The following is an 18679-nucleotide window of genomic DNA, read 5'->3' on the forward strand; positions in this document are numbered from 1 at the left end:
TTGCTACTGGAAAAACTATAGCTTTGACTATGCAGACCTTTGTCGGCAAGGTGATGTCTCTGCTTTTTCAGATGCTGTCTAGGTTTGTCATTGCTTTCCTCTCAAGAAGCAGGCATCTTTTAATTTCATAGCTGCTGTCACCATCTGCAGTGATTATGGAGCCCAAGAAAGTAAAATCTGTCACTGCCTCCATATCTTCCCCTTCTATTTGCCAGGAGGTGATGGGGCCAGTAGCCATGATCTTAGTTTTGTTTTTTTATGTTGAGCTTCGGACCATTTTTTGTGCTCTCCTCTTTCACCCTCATTAAGAGGTTATTTAAGTCCTCACTTTCTGCCATCAGAGTGGTATCATCTGCATATCTGAGGTTGTTGATATTTCTTCTGGCAATCTTAATTCCGGCTTCGGAGTCATCCAGTCCTGCCTTTCGCATGATGTATTCTGGATGTAAGTTAAATAAGGAGGGTGACAATATACAGCCTTGTCGTACTCCTTTCCCAATTTTGAACCAAACAGTTTTTCCATGTCCAGTTTTACTGTTGCTTCCTGTCCCACATATAGGTTTCTCAGGAGATAGATAAGTTGGTCAGGCACTCCCATTTCTTTAAGGACTTGCCATAGTTTGTTGTGGTCCACATAGTCAAAGGCTTTTGCATAGTCAATGAAGCAGAAGTAAATGTTTTTCTGGAACTCTCTGGCTTTATCCATAATAAAGCGCATGTTAGTAATTTGGTCTCGAGTTCTTCTGCCCCTTCAAAATCCAGTTTGTACTTCTGGGAGGTCTCAGTTCACATACTGCAGAAGCCTGCCTTGTAGCATAACCTAGCAAGCGTGTGAAATGACTGCAATTGTATGGTAGCTGGAGCATTCTTTGGCAATGCCCTCCTTTGGGATTGGGATGTAAACTGACATTTTCCAATCCTCTGGCCACTGCTGAGTTTTCCAACCTCGCTGAAATATTGAGTGTAGCACCTTAATAGCGCCATCTTTTAAGATTTTAAATAGTTCACCTGGCATGCCATCCCCTCCACTGGCCTTGTTATTAGCCATGCTTTCTAAGGCCCACTTGACTTCACTCTCCAAGATGTCTGGCTCAAGGTCACCAACCACAGTATCTGGGTTGTCTGGAACATCCAAATCTTTCTGGTATAATTCCTCTGTTTATTCTTGCCATGTCTTCTTGATGTCTTCTGCTTCTCTGAGGTCCTTACCATTTTTGTCCTTTATTATATCCATCTTTGCACAAAATGTTCCTTTAATAGCTCCAATTTTCTTGAACAGATCTCTGGTTTTTCCCTTTCTATTCTTTTCCTCTATTACTTTGCACTGTTCATTTTAAAAGGCCCTCTTGTCTCTCCTTGCTATTCTTTGGAAGTCTGCATTCAATTTTTTGTAACTTTCCCTATCTCCCTTGCATTTGGTTTCCCTTCTCCTCTCTGCTATTTGTAAGGCTTCACTGGGCAGCCACTTTGCTTTCTTGCATTTCCTTTTCTTTGGGATGGTTTTTGTTGCCTCCTCTACAATCTTACGAACCTCCATCCATAGTTCTTCAGGCACTCTGTCCATGAAATCTAGTTCCTTAAATCTGTTATTCACTTCCACTGTGCATAAGGGATTTGATTTAGATTATACCTGACTAGCCCATTGGTTTTTCCTACTATATTCAGTTTAAGCTTGAGTTTTGCTATAAGAAACTGATGATCAGAGCCACAATCAGCTCCAGGTCTTGTTTTTGCTGACTGTATAGAGCTTCTCCATCTTTGGCTGCAGAGAATATAATCAATCTGATTTCGGTACTGCCCATCTGGTGATGTCCACGTGTCGAGTCGCTTCTTGCGTTGTTGGAAAAGAGTGTTGTGATGACCAGCTTGTTCTCTTGACAAAACTCTATTAGCCTTTGCTCTGCTTCATTCTGAACTCCAAGGCCAAACGTACCTGTTGTTCCTTTTATCTCAACTCCCTACTTTAGCATTCCACTCCTATAATGCAAGAACATATTTCTTTGGTATCAGTTATAGAAGCCGTTGTAAGTCTTCATAGAATTGGTCCATTTCAGCCTCTTCAGCATCGGTGGTTGGTGCATAATCTTGGATTACTGCAATGTTGAAAGGTCCCAGTACAGCTTTTCCTACTCTTTTGTTGACTATAAGGGCTACTCCATTTCTTCTACGGGATTCTTGCCCACAATAGTAGATATGATAATCATCTGAATTGAATTCGCCCATTCCTGTCCATTTTAGTTTACTGATGCTCAGGATGTCAATGTTTATTCTTGCCATCTCCTGTTTGACCACATCCAGCTTCCCAAGGTTCATAGATCTTACATTCCGGGTTCCTATACAGTATCTTTCTTTGCAGCATCGCACTTTCCTTTCACTTCCAGGCGCATCCACAGCTGAGTGTCCTTTCGGCTTTGGCCCAACCACTTCATTAGCTCTAGAGCTACTTGTACTTGTCCTCTGTTCTTCCTCAGTAGCATGCTGGATGCCTTCCAACCTGAGGGGCTCATCTTCCAGCATCATATCTTTTAGCCTTTTGTTTCTGTTCATGGAAGTTTTCTTGGCAAAGATACTGGAGCATGCTTGCCAGTTCCTGCTCCAGGTGGATCATGTTTAGTCAGAACTCTCCACTATGACCTATCTGTCTTGGGTGTCCCTGCACGGCAAATGAACATCACTGAAAGGCATAATGTAGCACAGGATTGCATACAACCTCAAATCTACTCTTTCTTCCCAGAATTTTTGCTAAAGTTAAAAATCACATGGCGACATTTTCTCAAATATACAAGTATTGTACATCTTGCAATAGCTGTGGTTTATAAATTTTTTTACTATCTTATATATATTTCTTTAAATATTTACACCCAGAAATGGGAAGACCTGGGGGGAAAAGAGAATAATTGGGGGAAAAATTATTTCTCCAGGTTTTCCCCCATAGCTGTTTTCTGTTTTTTCTTGCTTTCAGAAAAATTAAAAAAAAACTATGGAGTGTGGAACATGTTCTTCTACAATGATAAATAATAATAATTACACGCCAGTTAAAAGTGTCCTACAGAGTTCCTAGAGCAGCTCTCAGCACACATCACAAGGTCAACAAAGCTAAAAACCTCTTGCCCAGTTTGATAGGTTTAAGAAAAGCAAGCATCAAAAACAAGATTCACAAGAATTCTACCTAGAGCCCACAGATGCTTTGCTCCAAAGTTCAGTTCTCAGCTTCCGGCCAATCTAACACTGTTCTAAAAGAGGAGAAACATATGCCCTACCAGATCTAATGATGCTGGAATGTAACTGCCTTTCATAGAATAAAGTTGGAAGGAGTCTATAAGACCATAGAATTCAACCCCTTTCTCAATGCAGGAATAGAAATCAAAGGATATCAGCCATGTGGTTGTTTAAATTTGTCTTGAATGCCTCCAGTGTTGGAGCACTCGCCACCTCTCAAGATAATTAGTTCCACTGCAATACTGCTCTAAAAGGAGGTTTTTCCTGATATTCAGACAAAATCTGACTTCCTTTAACCTGCCCATTGTTGCATGTCCTGCACTCTGGAATGTCTGAGAACAGATCCTGCCCTTACTCTGTATAACAGCCTTTCAAGTATAACAGCTTTTCAAGTATTCACATTTTCCTTCAGTCTTCTTTCCTCAAGGCTAAACATGTCCAATTTTTTTCAATTTTTTACATAGGGCTTGGTTTCCAGTTTCCTGAACATCCTTGTTGCCTTCCTTTGAACTTGTTCCAATTTATCAGCATGTCTCCTGAAGTGTGGCATCCGGAACTGAACACAGTACTCAAGGTGAGGCCTAACCATAGCCGAATAGAGGGGAACTAGTATTCCACAAGATTTGGAGACCATATTTCTGTTAATGCAGCCTAAAATAGCACTTGCCTATTTGTAGCCACATCATATTGTTGGCTCATATTCAACTTATGATCTACGACAATTCCAAAGTCCTTCTAGCAATATTGCTGAGTCAGGCCCCCCGGCTTGCAACTGTATGTTTGGTTTCTTTTTTCCTAAGTACAGTACTTTGCACTTATCCCTGTTAAATTTCATTCTTGTTTTCAGCCCACTGCTCAAACCTATTCAGATCATTTTGAATTTTGTTTCTGTATTAGGTGTTCCACCCAATTTTGTGTAATATGCAGATCGGATTAGCATTTCCTGCACCCCCTGTTCCAGGTCATTAATAAAAATGTTGAAGAACACAGGGGCCATAACTGAGTTCTGGGGTGTAACCCACTTGTTATTTCCTCCCAGTTTGAAAAGGAGCCATTAATCATCACCCTCTGAGTATGATTCTATAGCCAACTGTGTATCCACCTGACAGTTCTTCTATCAAGCCTACACTTAGGTAGCTTCCTAATCAAATATCATGAGGCACTTTGTCAAAAGCTTTGCTGAAGTCAAGATATATGATATCTACAGCATTCCCTCTGTCTAATCAGTGAGGTTACTCAATAAAAAATGAGATTAGATTTTCTGGCAGGATTTCTTCCTGACAAATCTGCTGGTTTTATTACTGCATTGTTTACTAGGTGCCTGCATAATGACCACTTTATAAGCTGTTTCAGAATTTTTGCTGGGATTGATGTCAGGCCAACTGGTCTGTACTTTCCAGGTTCCTCTCTTTTGCCCTTTTTGAAGACAGGGACAATACTGGCTCTCTTTCAATCATATGGCACTTCACCCAATTCTCATGATTTCAAGAAAACAATGGACAGTGGTTCTGAGAGTTCTTTGGCCAGTTCCTTCAATAAACAAACAAAAACAAAAAAAGAAGAAAAAACTCAACAAAGCCTGGCTCCCAGCACTGAAAAATACAGCCTATAAAAGGTCAACGAACTCTACCCAGCCACAAGGACCGGTGATCACTGCACACAAAAGACCAGCTAACAACACCCATCAATCACAGTGACAGATCATCTCTTTCCTTATCACAACAATACAGTGGTGCCTTGCTTAACGGGCGGCCCGTTTAACGACGAAACAGCATAGTGATTATTTTTTTGCGATCGGTTTTACTATCGCATTGCGATGTTCCCTATGGGGAAAAATCGCTTTGCGATCATCGGTACCCTGCTTCGCTTACCGATCATCGCAAAGCGATGATTTTTTAACAACTGATTGGCGGTTCCAAAATGGCCACTGGGTAAACAAAATGGCCACCCGCTGTGTTTTCGTGCCGATTCCTTGCTTACCAGGCAGCGAAAATGGCGGCCTATGGAGGATTTTCGCATTAAGGTGAGTTTTAAGCCCATAGGAAAGCACTGAAGGGGTTTCAATGCATTCCTATGGGCTTTTAAAACTTGCACAGCGACGAAATCACTTTGTAGTGATTTTTGCTGCACGGATTATCGTCGCTATGCGGGGCACCACTGTACACCCACAACAAAAAAACATGCTGATCACCATAATCACCCAACCTCCTGAAAAGGACAAAAGTCGATCTCACAGCTATAAATACTCAACTATCCCACAAAACTGCACCAGAGCACAAACAATGTTCTGACTCCTGTCCTCTGAAGATGCCGGCCACAGAGACTGGTGAAACATTAGAAAGAACAACCTTCAGAACATGGCCAAACAACCCAAAAAACCTACAATAACCATCCTTCAATATTCTTGGATGCAGTTCATCTGACCCTAAGGATCTGAACTCATTCATTTGTTTTTCAGTCTCCAGCTCTGGTCTCAGTGCACTAGCACTGGAGTGGGGGGTGGATTGGGGGCTGAGAAAATGTACTGTCTGGTTTGACCCTTACTAGAATTCTAGTTCCAGAGAAGCGTAACCAAAACAAAGCTTTACATTGTTGCTGGATTCATTTCTTCAGTACAATAAAAATAAGATACAATTACGCAGAAATACTATGAAGTCACAGTTTTAAAAGGTTAAATATTAATTCCATACCTGATGCAAGCCATGAAAGATCCGTGTCTTTCCTTTCTTCAGTGGAGGTCCAGAACTAGAATACAGCACAGATATTCTCATGAGGTCACTGAAGAATGAGTGACAGGCAGGACTGCTGACAGACTAAAATAATACTTAGTACCTGCAGTAAAATTTTGGGTAGCATGGAGAAGAACACTGCAACTTCAGATCAGGATGCTGGCTGATTTTAAGTGTGACTGTTTATTGCTTACTGATATTGTGTCAGATGATCACTGTGCTTGGTATATCACTATGCTATTAGATAATCAATGAATGTGCAGGACAGAAATAAATTATCATTATCATCACTTCATAACTGCTGAGATAGCAGTGAGTGTTGCTTGTGAAGGACTTGGCAAACAGAGGGTTAATTCATTCCCTGTGGTCTTTGAAAGTGTGTGCCTGGTAGTGGAATTGGACAGATGAAAGGTGAGAGAAGCATCTTTCAATTAAGAGAATTGTCTATAGCTGTTTGGAATGTTATCTAAAAGTTTCAAGGCCAGAGAAAGCTGTAAGAAACCTCTTCCCATAGTACATTAATTGCTAGTCTTGCCTCGCCTGAGGGCGTTGGTGGTGGAGATTCATGAAACAAGTCATTCTTGTAAAAAGTTACCTACCAGAAGCTTCAGGGAGGAGAGAAACATGACAGGTAGAAAAGGACTGAAACATCTATCGGGGATGATGGAATATAAGGAGGAGCTGAATAATGGAGCTCTCAAGCTTTTGTCAAGTGGGTGTTTGTCCAGCTGCTGCTTGCTTTGCTTAATCTATCAGGAGAATGTAATGTTTCATGTTATTCTACTGAACTCTGCATATGTACTGGAACTATGCTAAAGCTTTAGTACTTTGTAAGTATAGATGTAGTTAGCTAATTTTATTATTTTTTGTGAGTTTTATTCTAAATTACCTGGTCTCTGAATAAGGGTTTGTTGGTTTTTGTTGTTGTTATTGTTTGCTTTTCATTATGGATTTGCTTCACGTCATTTTGATCCTTTTGGAAGCTTTAATTCTGCTTTGGAACATGTACAGTATATCTTTTTGAAACACCTTCAATAAAAATATATTTTTCCGGCATTGGTGGCATTGAAGAAGGTGCCTTGTACTCTGAATACTATGTGTGGTTTTCTTTTTAAGTACTACTTTGCAGGGTTGGTTGCAGCAACAAGCAACAACCTTGTAGTTTCTTTGTCTATCCCTGGAACTCTAAAGGAGCAAGCAGGCTCAGAAGTATTGGGAAGGGGGTCACACACAAAGTTTTTCCCATCCAGGGTAAACAAAAGTAGTGTGGCTGAGTGGTCAGTGGATCCTCTGTATGGTGACCAGTGTTACAACACTCCTGAAACCCAAGAAAAGATTAGAAAGAACTCTGTGTTGCTACCACATAAGAAAGGAACAGCAAAACAGTTGGAACAAGGCTCATAATGCTCCTTCCAACTGGAGCAAGGTCACAGCAAATAGGCAGATAAGAACAAGCAAAAAAGGATGAAGAAACTAAGCCAGTAGGGCCTACCTAAGGTACTCTGGTACCAGAGACAGAGCAGCATTATAGTATCTCCACACACACACACACACAAAACACAAATAAAGTGTGCAGCACACAATGGCAGTCAGATTGTAAGATAGAAAAATTCCATAAGAACTGCTTTCCATCCCTGGGAACACCAAAAATAAATCCCTTTCTCATAACACCCAATATTTAGTTTCTCACTGTGCCTAATAGTAAGGCCAGGTGCCAGGAGCAGCAATGAAGGAGGCAAGAAGTTAAGTTGGTGGGAAGGTGCATTTTCCCTTTAGCTATTTGCAAAAAAATTTTCACCTCTTGTGTTATTTCTGCAATATATGACTGAAATAAATAGACAAAAACCATTTTGATACTTACATTGTCAACAACTCACTAAGCTTTCCAGACACAACCTTGTCAAAGGCATCTCCTGCACTGGTAAACTGAGAAGCTTCATTTTCTTTCTCACTGGCAAACAATCCTAGGATGAGGCCCTAAACAAAGATGGATTACTAGTTAGATATCATCCCTCAAAATAATCACAAGACCTCCAGGGTACAAGAGGAGAAAGAACAAACCTATACTCACAGAAGCACAAAGCTGTATCACTAAGGCAGATAGGCATACGCTAATGAAATAAGATAACTGGAAGAAAACATGAAACAAGGAAAATGTGTAACAAGATGTTTTAAAAATTAACCAGTCAAATTAACTGATGTGCCCTTATTAATCAAGAAGCAGAGAGCATTAACAGAGCTGGACTGAGACTATTTCTGTGGCAACTTGCCATTATTGGTCTGAGGGTTGCTCCTTACATAGTCATCCCTAAAGAGGTTTTGCATACTTATTATACTTTATCTTTCTGAATACCTCACATCAAACACTAGCAGTCAAACTGGAAGAGTGACCTAAATTACTGTCTGATTGCTCAAGTTTACCTACGGCATGTGTATCCCTGATAAATTATTATGAAAGAAACTAGATGAAGGAACCAGTAGGATAATCAAAGAAGACAGAACAGGATTATAACAAGTTAGCTTGGTTAAAAAAAGACAAATGAGTCACATTTTAAGGGTCAATTTACATTAAAATATTAATTTTGAGAATACATTCAGTGTAATAAGTTAGCTCCCTTTTCACCAATTTTGTTGCATGCAATACTGAAAAATTACTTTTCTGTGAAGCATATATTAGAAAGAATGAACCAGTTATGGCACGATTGTGCATGGGAAGCTCCAAAATGAGTTGGAAAAATTTATGGTAAGATATCAGAATGCAATACATACAGGAAAGCTGTCCTGAAGAGCTCCACAGATACATTTGCCAGACTTTGAGGGGAGCAAGTAGTCTTTCTCTCACCATCATCACTTTCACAGGTGAAAAGCAATACACCTACCACAGAGACATTCCTGTTTGCATGTAAACATGGCATGGACAACTAAATATTTTTAAGATTCAGTTTGATTTCTGTGGTAGACACATTGCTTTCCATGTAGACAGCAAGAGCACAGAAGGGAGGGGCTACGTGCTTCCCTCAAAGTTAGCTAAGATTATATTGGGAGGCAATTAGTACTTATTTTTTTTCACACTGTTTCTCACTTGGAAAAGAATATTCCCAGAGGCTTTGCCATGGTTATTCCACCTGGTTCTGTTTTCAGCCTAAACAGGATTAAACAGAAGAGATAGCTAAAGTTGAGCACATTTTATGCTCGTTTATCACAGGATGTCCTAAACTCTCTACAACATGCAATTAAGCAGATGATCATACAATACTTCAACATTACTTACCTTGTTTGAACCCAAAATACTACCATGTTGGACATTTATCGGCTGCATGACTTCCACCCCTGGTTTCCTGAGCTCTAAAAGCAGTGAGCAAAGGCCACCAATTTTATAGCAGGGAAGGGCATTTTGTCCCGCCTCCTATTATCTCCTCCTAGTGATAACTGGGGCTGAAAAAACTCAGAATACTCAGTGTGCAGCAGCACGGGGTGGTCAAAAAAGTAAGGGAGAGCAAAGCATGGTGTGCCAAAACAATTAAGGATGTTAGTCCTTTTGAAGATTCAAAACAGTGGAACAAGACGTCTGCTGCATTTCTGAAATACATTGTTGCTAATCTTAATTTCATGTTGGCTCAAACAACAAAGGAACAAGCCAGGAGGGGCATTCAGAATGAAAAAAGTATGTGATGTGTAGCAGGAGTCTAAGGACTAAAATAAGCACACATACAGTACCTTGTTTTGTTACTGAATACAAAAGAGACAAAAGCCCACTCACTCTGGATTTCAATAAGTGTGTTTCCAGCTACTCAACTACCTCCATTCATTCCAAAGGAGTTTATGGAAGAAATGTAATCTCTAGCCATTTCAGACTGCAACATGGATCTCACTGTTGGATAATTATGCCTATTTTTGCTTTCTCCCTTTGGGGTTAAGAAGATCAGGCATCCCATGTTATTTTAACAGCTATCCATACAAGAAAATTTTAGAAGGTACAGCATCTCACACGAGGAAGAAAAGCTGCATTTACCAATTATTTCAGACAACCATTAAAATTTTATTTGTGCCTAGGCAAAGATTCAATAGGTGTATTTCCATCTGCAGTGCCATTTAGACTGGGACCTGCTTCTCCTCAATGACCTCCCTCTGCTGCTGCAAACTTCTGCAATACTAAAAAAAAGTACTCCACAGGGTTTCAACACCCTGCAGGACAGGTGTTTTTTTGGGTTTTTTTTGCAAGAAAAGCAGTGATAGAGCCCAATTCACTAACTGAAGATTAACATTATAGCTCAAGAATGCAGATGCTTTGGCCTGCCAGATGTTGTGGTTAAGGATAAGGGACTATAGATACAGGAGTCCAAAATATGTAGAGGTCCAAGGATTCCCCACCATTTTAAACAAACATACTAACTGACTGAGTTACTTATAACCCAATGGGGGAGCGTTGCCATACAGGATATTCGAGACTAACGGTCCTCCCACACAGCTAAATAGATCACTGTCTGGATTGCTGTTGGTATGATTTGGTTTAAACCAAGTTACAGTACAGCATATGCACATGTGTTTCCATTTAGATTGAACTGTCTTATACTTTTCTGAGCTGGCCTGCTCCTTTCTGGTACAGCACCAAGGGACTCTGGTTTTTTTGTTTTTTTTTTGGTACAATTCAGTGCACTCCTGATTACTCATTGCTTAGCCTGGGCAATTGGTTATTTTGCATTAAATGATGTGGGAAGCATTATCTGAAGTGACAAACATGCGATGTAACATGTGGTTTATGATGTTAAAAGAGAGCGGAAAAATTCCCTCCTCTATTTTTGTCATCTTTTTAAAATATTTCCATAACTGATGCAACACAATTCTTAATACCATGCTAGGCTGATGCTCTACTCTTTCAATAGGCCAGTTACAGTACTTAACAAAAAGACTTCCTGCTTACTGAACAGGCGCTTTCTTGGACTTCAGTCCCACTACTATAGTAGCAGGCTAAAGTTCACAGCCACTTATGCCAAATAAACTTTCTTAATCTTTTAATTACCCCCCCCCCCTCCGACTCTCTTGGTGCTTCTGCTAGTCCTCGCAGGGCCCCACTGCTGCTTTCGGACATAAGGGCCTATGAGGCTCCAGAACAGCAGCCCGACTGGCAACTCGAAAAGACCTTCCAAGAGTAGGACGCGCACGCGCACTCCCGCCTTCCTTCTCCGGGAACGGCCCAGCGACCCCGAGGCGCCCTGCTTTGAATTCGTCAAGCACGTCTCTCGCCCTTTCCCGCGTCCCCGTTCCCTTCTGTTCTTCCCCTTGTGGTGAAGCCCCTACCTGCTTCCCCGTGACGGTGCTGCGGCCGCGGGTGGAGACGGACGGCAAGGAGGCCATGGAGACGGAGAGAGCGTTGCGGGCGAGGCGGGCCTTCCCCTTCGCCAGCACGAGCAGAAGCCGCATGGTCGCGGGTGCGGGTCGGGCGGCGGCGGGGCGGCCCTAAAGCCCCTCCCTCAACGGGAGGAAAGGCAGGAAAGGCTCGCTCGCGCCGCCACCCCGGCGGCCCCTTCCCTTTCCACCCCCTTCGGTGACGAGAGGCGCCGCTCGCTTTATCAGGCAAGAGGGCGGCCTGGAGCAAGAAGGGCCATAGTCGGAGAAGTTGCGGAGAAGCAGATTGCGAAACGCCGGGAGGAGAAAAGGCGCGCGCGTGGGAAGAGCGCCTCGGGAAGCAACATGCATTTTGCGGCAGTTTCCCCGCTTTCAAGAGTACATTGGGATAGTTACTTTTTTCAGACTACAGTTCCCGGAACCTCCCCCCCCCCCATCTAGCAGCAGTGGTTGTGGTGGGATTCTGGTAGCTGTAATTCAAAACCCTATTGTTGTCAAGCAGTCTTCAAAAGAGCCGTCTTGGTACAATTACTGTCGTCGAGTGTTAGAGGAACCCGGCAGTTAATTACCTCGTTTTACCGTACATCGCTCTCTGGCTGATTTGGGGCCAGTTACCGTCGGTACTAGTGATACAGTTTAGCTCTGTGAATGAGTTTAGTTGAAATGCACCCTCCTACTTCCAGCAAAACGCTTTTTTTCAGAGATTTTATATATACATAGTAGCTGCTCCAAAAGAAATTCTGTAGCATCTGCAGGTTTACCAGATTTCTTGTCATCTATTGTGAGCAAAGACTTCTTACCAGGACCGTTTTTGAATGAGATTAGATCAGGGGTGAGGGAACTTTTTAACCTTTTACCCCCCCCCCAAAAAATTTATATATACCGACATTACCCCCTTGATTTGAAAGGAAGGAAATCATACATTATTTGAATTCAAAATCTTATTGAGTCTATTCAAAATTACTTTGAAAGCTTCAACTTACTTGAAAACTTCAGGTTTTGGAGAAATGATGTTGCTTCATATTGGATATGAGAGCATCAATATTGGGGCTCTGCTCATCCTCATTACCCCCAGGATTTTCATTTTTACCCCATTTGGGGTAATTTACCCCTGTTCGCTGACCACTGGATTAGATGATTAAACTCTTTTAGAAGACCATATGTGTTAATTCTTCTCCAGAACTAGTGGAATAGGGGGAATAACCTTGTGGTCAGTATATCCTTCAAGCTGACTTGCAACCCACTTCTGTACACACACCACCATTTTTTTTTGCTTCATACCTGCAGTTAGCAGCACTAACCTTATAAATATGTTAGTATTCTGTGGCAGCAAATTCTTGGACTTGAGCAACTTTAAGGTGTGCTTTTTTTCCACCAGATTTTGGCTTCTAGTAAAATTAGATACTGTAATCCCATGTGCCTTTTTAAATTTTGTATTAGCGAAGTAAGAACAGATCTCAGAACATGATGGTGTTGCAATAAATTTGCTGTGTGAAGTCAGGCCTTTCCTAGATCTCTGAAATGTTACCCAAAAATGAGTTAGTGAGTTCTCCATGAGTTTCCCAGACAAATTTCATATTAAGGAAATTGGATGCCTTGGGTCATGGTCAGACCTCTAATGGGTCTGGGTTAGAGATGGGGGTATCCGTATATACAAATATCCCCCCCACAGGTGGAGATAACAATCACCATTCTGCTGCATACGTGTCCTCGACAGCCTTCCTATTGTGCTGTTGTCCACAATGGATTAGCCACTCTGCAACCTGACAGAGAGGGTTGTCATCCTGCCTGCTGCCAGGAGTGGCTAATCCATTGCAGACAATGGTGCGATAGGAAGGCTCCATCAAGCGTGCGTCCGTGGCAGAATGGGGCTGGACCCTCATTATTTCCACCTTTGGGGGGGGGATACTCATATTTGTATATGAAAACCCACATCTCTAGTCTGGGAAAAAGGCAGATTCATGAAATCAAGAACAGATCCTCATTATTTCATATAATTTTTACATGGGATCCTCGCCAATTATTTTATTTATTTATTTATTTATTTAACTTATATGCCGCCCACACTACCAATTAACCATCAAATCATAGGTCCCATATATGCCCCCAGATTACACCATAGAATTTGTGGATCTTTTGGTGCATGGCTTGTAGTGGTGCAGAAACACAGATCCAAGACATGGATCCTTGTGATTTCACATGATCTTTAAATGAAATTCCCCTAAACCACTGTTACTTCATAGATCCTTTTTGTATCTGTAGATCATAACACAGAAATTATAGATCCTTTGGTGTATGACTTTGCAATGGTACATAAACACCACACCAATGCATGGATGCTCACAGATCCACCTGATTTTTATGTCGAATCCTCCTGAAACCACTGTACAGTCATGAGCCCCATCTGTGCCCACAGACTACACCACAGAAATCATGGTTCCATCACCGCAGAGCTCTGCAGGGGTGCAAAAACATGGATCCAACTCAAGGATCAACCTGATTTTCTGCAGTATCATCCCCAAACAATTGAACAATCATCAGACTGATCTGTGCCCATGGATTACACCACAGAAATCATGGGTCCTTCATTGTTTTGTAGTCATGCAAAAACATGGATTTGAGGCACAGATCCACATGATTTTTATATAGTATCACCCACAAACTACTATTCAGTCATAAGCCCCATTTATGTCCATAGATTGCAATACAGAAGTCATGGGTCCTTTGGTGCATGGCTTTGCAGGTCAAGGAAAAAATTGATCTGAGTCATGGATCCACATGATTTTCATCTAGGATCACCCCTAAACCAGCATCAAGTCATAAGTTTATACACGCAAGCAACACCACAGAATTCATTTCCACATTCTACTTCAGTCAGCCTCTTTTTCCTTGGGCAAGCATCACAGTCCCAGGCTGTCTGAGAAGAAGTTAAATGGTAAAACATTGTTACGAGGAATTCTTCCTCATGGATCCATGAACTTCTTTTATATTACCCGTACTGAAAAACTGCCAAATCATAGGTTTCATATATGTCTGCAGATTGCACAGATGCCTAATTTCTGGAGAACAGCTTGATACAAATACGTGGATCCAAGTTATGGATCTTCAGGTTAAACAGTATATGCTAAATCACCACCTTAATTGCATCCAGGTCACACATATCATGCATGCCCATAAAATAACCCATTAAAATATGTTTCCCCTTTGCATGACATTGCCCTATCACAAATATATGTATCTCAGAAATGGATGTCTGGGTAGATGGGGCTCATTAGCCTTGGAAGGCAGCCCATCTAGGAGAAGGAAAACTCCAATTCTCCATATTATTTTACCCAGGCTTTGTGCTCTGGAGAGGACACTCCAGCTTCACATATAGTGTTGAAATAACACGGAAAGTAGCAGTTACCGGTTATAAGTTTTTGCTCAATTGGCATAGAGCATGATGCCAGGGGCTACCTCCAACAGTGGGAGAGGTCATCACACCTCACTAGGTAGCTACTGCCTACCTTAAGCTGGGTAGCTCCCAGCCAGTAAGGTGCTGCCTTGTCATGCTCTGTTAACCTCACGGGATGTGTGAGGTTTAGGGTAAAAGCTGACAAGCAGATCGATAACCCTGCATCATGCAATAATCATAAGACAAATTCTGTCCAAAAATTGGGCACCTGGAATGTTCAGACAATGACCCCTGGCTTTTCTGACAGCCTGCAGGAAATAGATCACATGCACAAGACACATCATGGAACTGAGTAGGCTGCAGATGGACATTGTTGCCCTGCAAGAGACAAGCTTGCCAGACTCAGGATCTGTCAAAGAAAAAAAATTCTCACTCTTCTGGCAAGAAAAAACCATTGAATGAGACCAGGGAATATGGTGTTGGCTTTGCGGTTAGAAATACTCTGCTGAGATCCATTATTCCACCTACTGCGGGGAGTGAAATAATCCTGTCTCTGCAGCTCCAGTCATCAGCAGGACCGGTCACTGTCGTTAGTGCATATGCACCAACACTGTCATCTACAGCAGAAGTCAAAGACAAATTCTATGACAATCTGGCAGCTACTATTTAAAAATCCCCAAGAGAGAGCCACTGTTCATTCTCAGAGACTTTAACACTACAGTTGGTGCTGATCTCAATTCTTGGCCCATTTGTCTAGGCCGTTTTGGCATTGGGAAGATGAAAGAAAATTGCCAGTGCTTACTGGGATTTTGCTGTTACTATGGTATTTCTGTCAGCAAAATGTTCTTTAATATGAAGCTTCAACCCAGAGTCTCTTGGAGACATCCAAGATTGAAGCATTGACAGCAGCTTGATCTGATGCTCAGTAGATGCTGTAGCCTTCCTAGTATTACGATCACACACAGTTATCAGGGTGCTGATTGCAATACTGATCACTCCCTGGTGTGTAGCAAAGTAAAATTGCGAATAAAGAGACTGTATTTGTCAGCAATCCCCCATCTCCAAGGAAATACGGGGTGCCGGAGAATGGAGAGATTCCAAAGTTTAGTCAGTCCTTTTGGAGCTAAGATGAGCCCAAGACTCTCAGCTAGGCCCTGACTAACACTTCTTCCTCAAATCCACCTCCTTTATTAAGAAAAGCAACACACAGAGAGAGAAATCCATGAGTTTAAACTCAGGCTAATCTGGGCTCTATATATGGTAGCAAATACACATGGCCAAATCAGAAAGACTAGTCTGTTCAAGAAACCAATGCATGCAATTCTAAATCATTAAATCATTACTGTTTTATTCAAAAAGGATGGTTCAGAAAAGAATTCAGATCATTGCAAAGTAATTCAGTTAGAAACATTTTCATAACAAGGCAGTCAGATCACCCCCACCACTCCAGCTGGAAAAATAAAATAATTAAAAGCATTCTAAACTAGAATAATGCATAAGCATAGTCATTCTTACGTTCCTGTGATTCCATAGTCCATGATCCACCAGGAAAAGTTAGATTCCAGTTATAATCCATTTTGGGAAAAAGCACGTGTCTGTCCTTTCTCAGTCAAACTCCATCTTTTTCCTTCTCCTCCCCACTTCCTTCTTCTTCCCAGAATTATTCATAAGGAACACCCCCTCCTGGGTCTTGTTGTCCCGCCTAACTTTCTCATGGGAGCTTGAGAGTTGTTATCATATTTTGTGGCAGAATTATTTTGACTACGAAAGTCTCTGCTCTCTACTCATCTTAGCAACGAGATAACCAGAGAGCGAAGCTTCTCTGAAATAGCATGTAAAATTTTCCTACCACAGACACAGACATTAAATCAAGATGGATGCTATTGGGACAATCTTAGGACTATATATCCCATTCTAATACACATAAAAACACAAATCATCACAGTATTATACAAAAAAAGAAGGAAGACCACGTACTGACATCAGCAAGATTCGTGATCAGAGAAAAGTGGAGGAATTTGCTCTAGCACTTGAGGAAACTCTTCTAGGCCCTGCTAATGCAAATCCACCTGAACGATGGGAACATTTCAAGAATGCTGTTTATAACGCCACCTTGTCCGCATTTGGTAAGAAGACCAAAAAGACAGCAGACTGATTTGAAGCCCATTTGGAGGAGTTGATGCCACCCATCGAGGAAAAGAGGAGAGCTCTAGCAGCATACAAAGCCTGTCCTAGTGAGTACAACTTGCGGCTTCATCGACTTGCTCATAGCAAAGTCCAACAGACTGCCAGGATATATTCTAATGATTATTGGCTTCAGCTCTGCTCTCAGATACAAACAGCAGTGGACACAGGTAACATCAAGGAAATGTATGACGTTATCAGTCAGGCTTTTGGTCCAATACAGAAGAAATCTGCTCCTTTAAGTCTGCTACAGGCATGATCATCCAGGACCGAGCACAGCAGATGAAATGCTGGATGCAGTACTACTCTGAGTTGTATTACAGAGAGAATGTAGTAACTGAAGAGGCATTAAATAACATCGAGTGCCTGCCTGTCTTGGAAGAGTTGGACAGCGAAACAACTTTAGCAGAAATAAAAGTGGATTTCCTTGCCTCCAGCAAGGCACCTGGGAAGATTAACATCCATGTTGAAGTGCTGTAAAGTAGGGGTCCCCAGCCCCTGGTCCCTGGCATGGTGCTGGTCCATGGGTGTCCCTGGATCTCCGCCCTCCCACATGCGCGCATGATTGGCATGTCGCACTCATGGGTGGCAGTGTACACTCTCGGGTGTGCTATCATGACGCTCCCACCCATGAGGGTGGGGTGCCCTGCCCCCCTGTGCACAGAGCCCGCACCACCAGCAGTCCATGGTTCCAAAAAGGTTGGGGACTGCTGCTGTAAAGAGATCATCACTACTGAGCTGTATGAAATCTCTTGTCTTTGCTGGAGGGAACGTGGAGTACCACAGGACATGAAGGATGCAAACATGTTCACATTCTATAGGTGCAATGGCAATGGATGATTGCAATAACTACCATGGGATCTCTCTTTTCAGCATTGTAGGGAAACTGCTTGCCCGTGTTGTGCTGAAGAGACGCCAGGTGCTTGCAGACAAAGTCTATCCAGAATCACAGTGTGGATTTTGAGATAATACATCCACCACTGACATGGTATTTTCCCTCAGACAGTTGCAGTAGAAATGTAGGGAACCCTGTCATTTTTGATGCCTCAACATCAGATCTCTTTGACATCCGAAGTGGAGTGAAACAGGGCTGTGTCCTCGCCTCGACTCTGTTTGGGAACTTTTTTGCTGTCATGCTGAAGCACGCTCTTGAAACTGCAACACAAGGTGTCTATCTCTGGACTAGATCAGAAGGAAAGCTCTTTAACCTCTCTAGACTGAGAGCGAAGAGCAAAGTCCAGCTGAAATGCATGTGTCTGTGCATGCATCTCTGTGTGTGTGCAGGAGTGTGTGTGTGCGAGTGTGTGTGTGCAGGAATGTGTGTGCATGCGGGAGACAGGCAGGCACCTGTGTGCATGCAGTGGGTGTGTGCATGAGTGTGTGAGGGCAGGAGTGCATGTGCGCACGCATACACACGTGTTCAGCTCTCAAAGATTTGTCTTGGCGGCCCGGTCCTTCAAAGGCCACGTGTCAGGATTGAATCTCCCTAAGGAGCATGAATCCTTTGGTCAGGGAATTCCTCAGCCACAAATCTACCGCCTTTATGCTGGGGCAAGTCCTCAACATCCAGCAGTGCAGCTGGGTGTCCGTTGCACCTAGAATGAGCCTGACCTTAAATGAACACTTTACTTTTACTCAGTACTTTGTAAGTACAGACACATGGGTTTTATAGTTCCTAAGAACCTACAACAGCTCAGTTAATTAGGACTTCTCTGGTAGCTAGTCAATAGCCATTACCACTTCTCTGGCCATTACCACTCCTCCTGCTGATCCAAAAGACAATCCTTGGTGAAGATTTTTATAATTA

General features: G+C 42.2%; 1 protein-coding gene across 3 annotated transcripts in view; it reads right to left on the reverse strand.

Moving 5' to 3' along the window:
* Nucleotides 1-11509, reverse strand: part of LAP3 (leucine aminopeptidase 3) — a 33191-nt gene extending 21682 nt beyond the window's left edge. Inside the window, exons 1-4 of one of the 3 annotated variants that reach the window (XM_020809835.3) lie at nt 11247-11509; nt 9031-9090; nt 7810-7925; nt 5910-5964 (exon numbers count right to left, since the gene is read on the reverse strand). In XM_020809835.3, coding sequence (XP_020665494.3) covers nt 5910-5964; nt 7810-7925; nt 9031-9090; nt 11247-11369 — 354 coding nt within the window. In that variant the 5' untranslated portion in view covers nt 11370-11509. Of the gene's footprint in view, nt 1-5909; nt 5965-7809; nt 7926-9030; nt 9091-9219; nt 11085-11246 lie in introns of those variants that run through there. The other 2 variants (XM_020809837.3, XM_020809838.3) reach the window with 2 other exon arrangements.
* Between the last annotated feature and the right edge of the window lie 7170 nt (nt 11510-18679).

The sequence above is a fragment of the Pogona vitticeps genome, chromosome 5, assembly GCF_051106095.1.
Source record: "Pogona vitticeps strain Pit_001003342236 chromosome 5, PviZW2.1, whole genome shotgun sequence".
Lineage (NCBI taxonomy): Eukaryota > Metazoa > Chordata > Lepidosauria > Squamata > Agamidae > Pogona > Pogona vitticeps.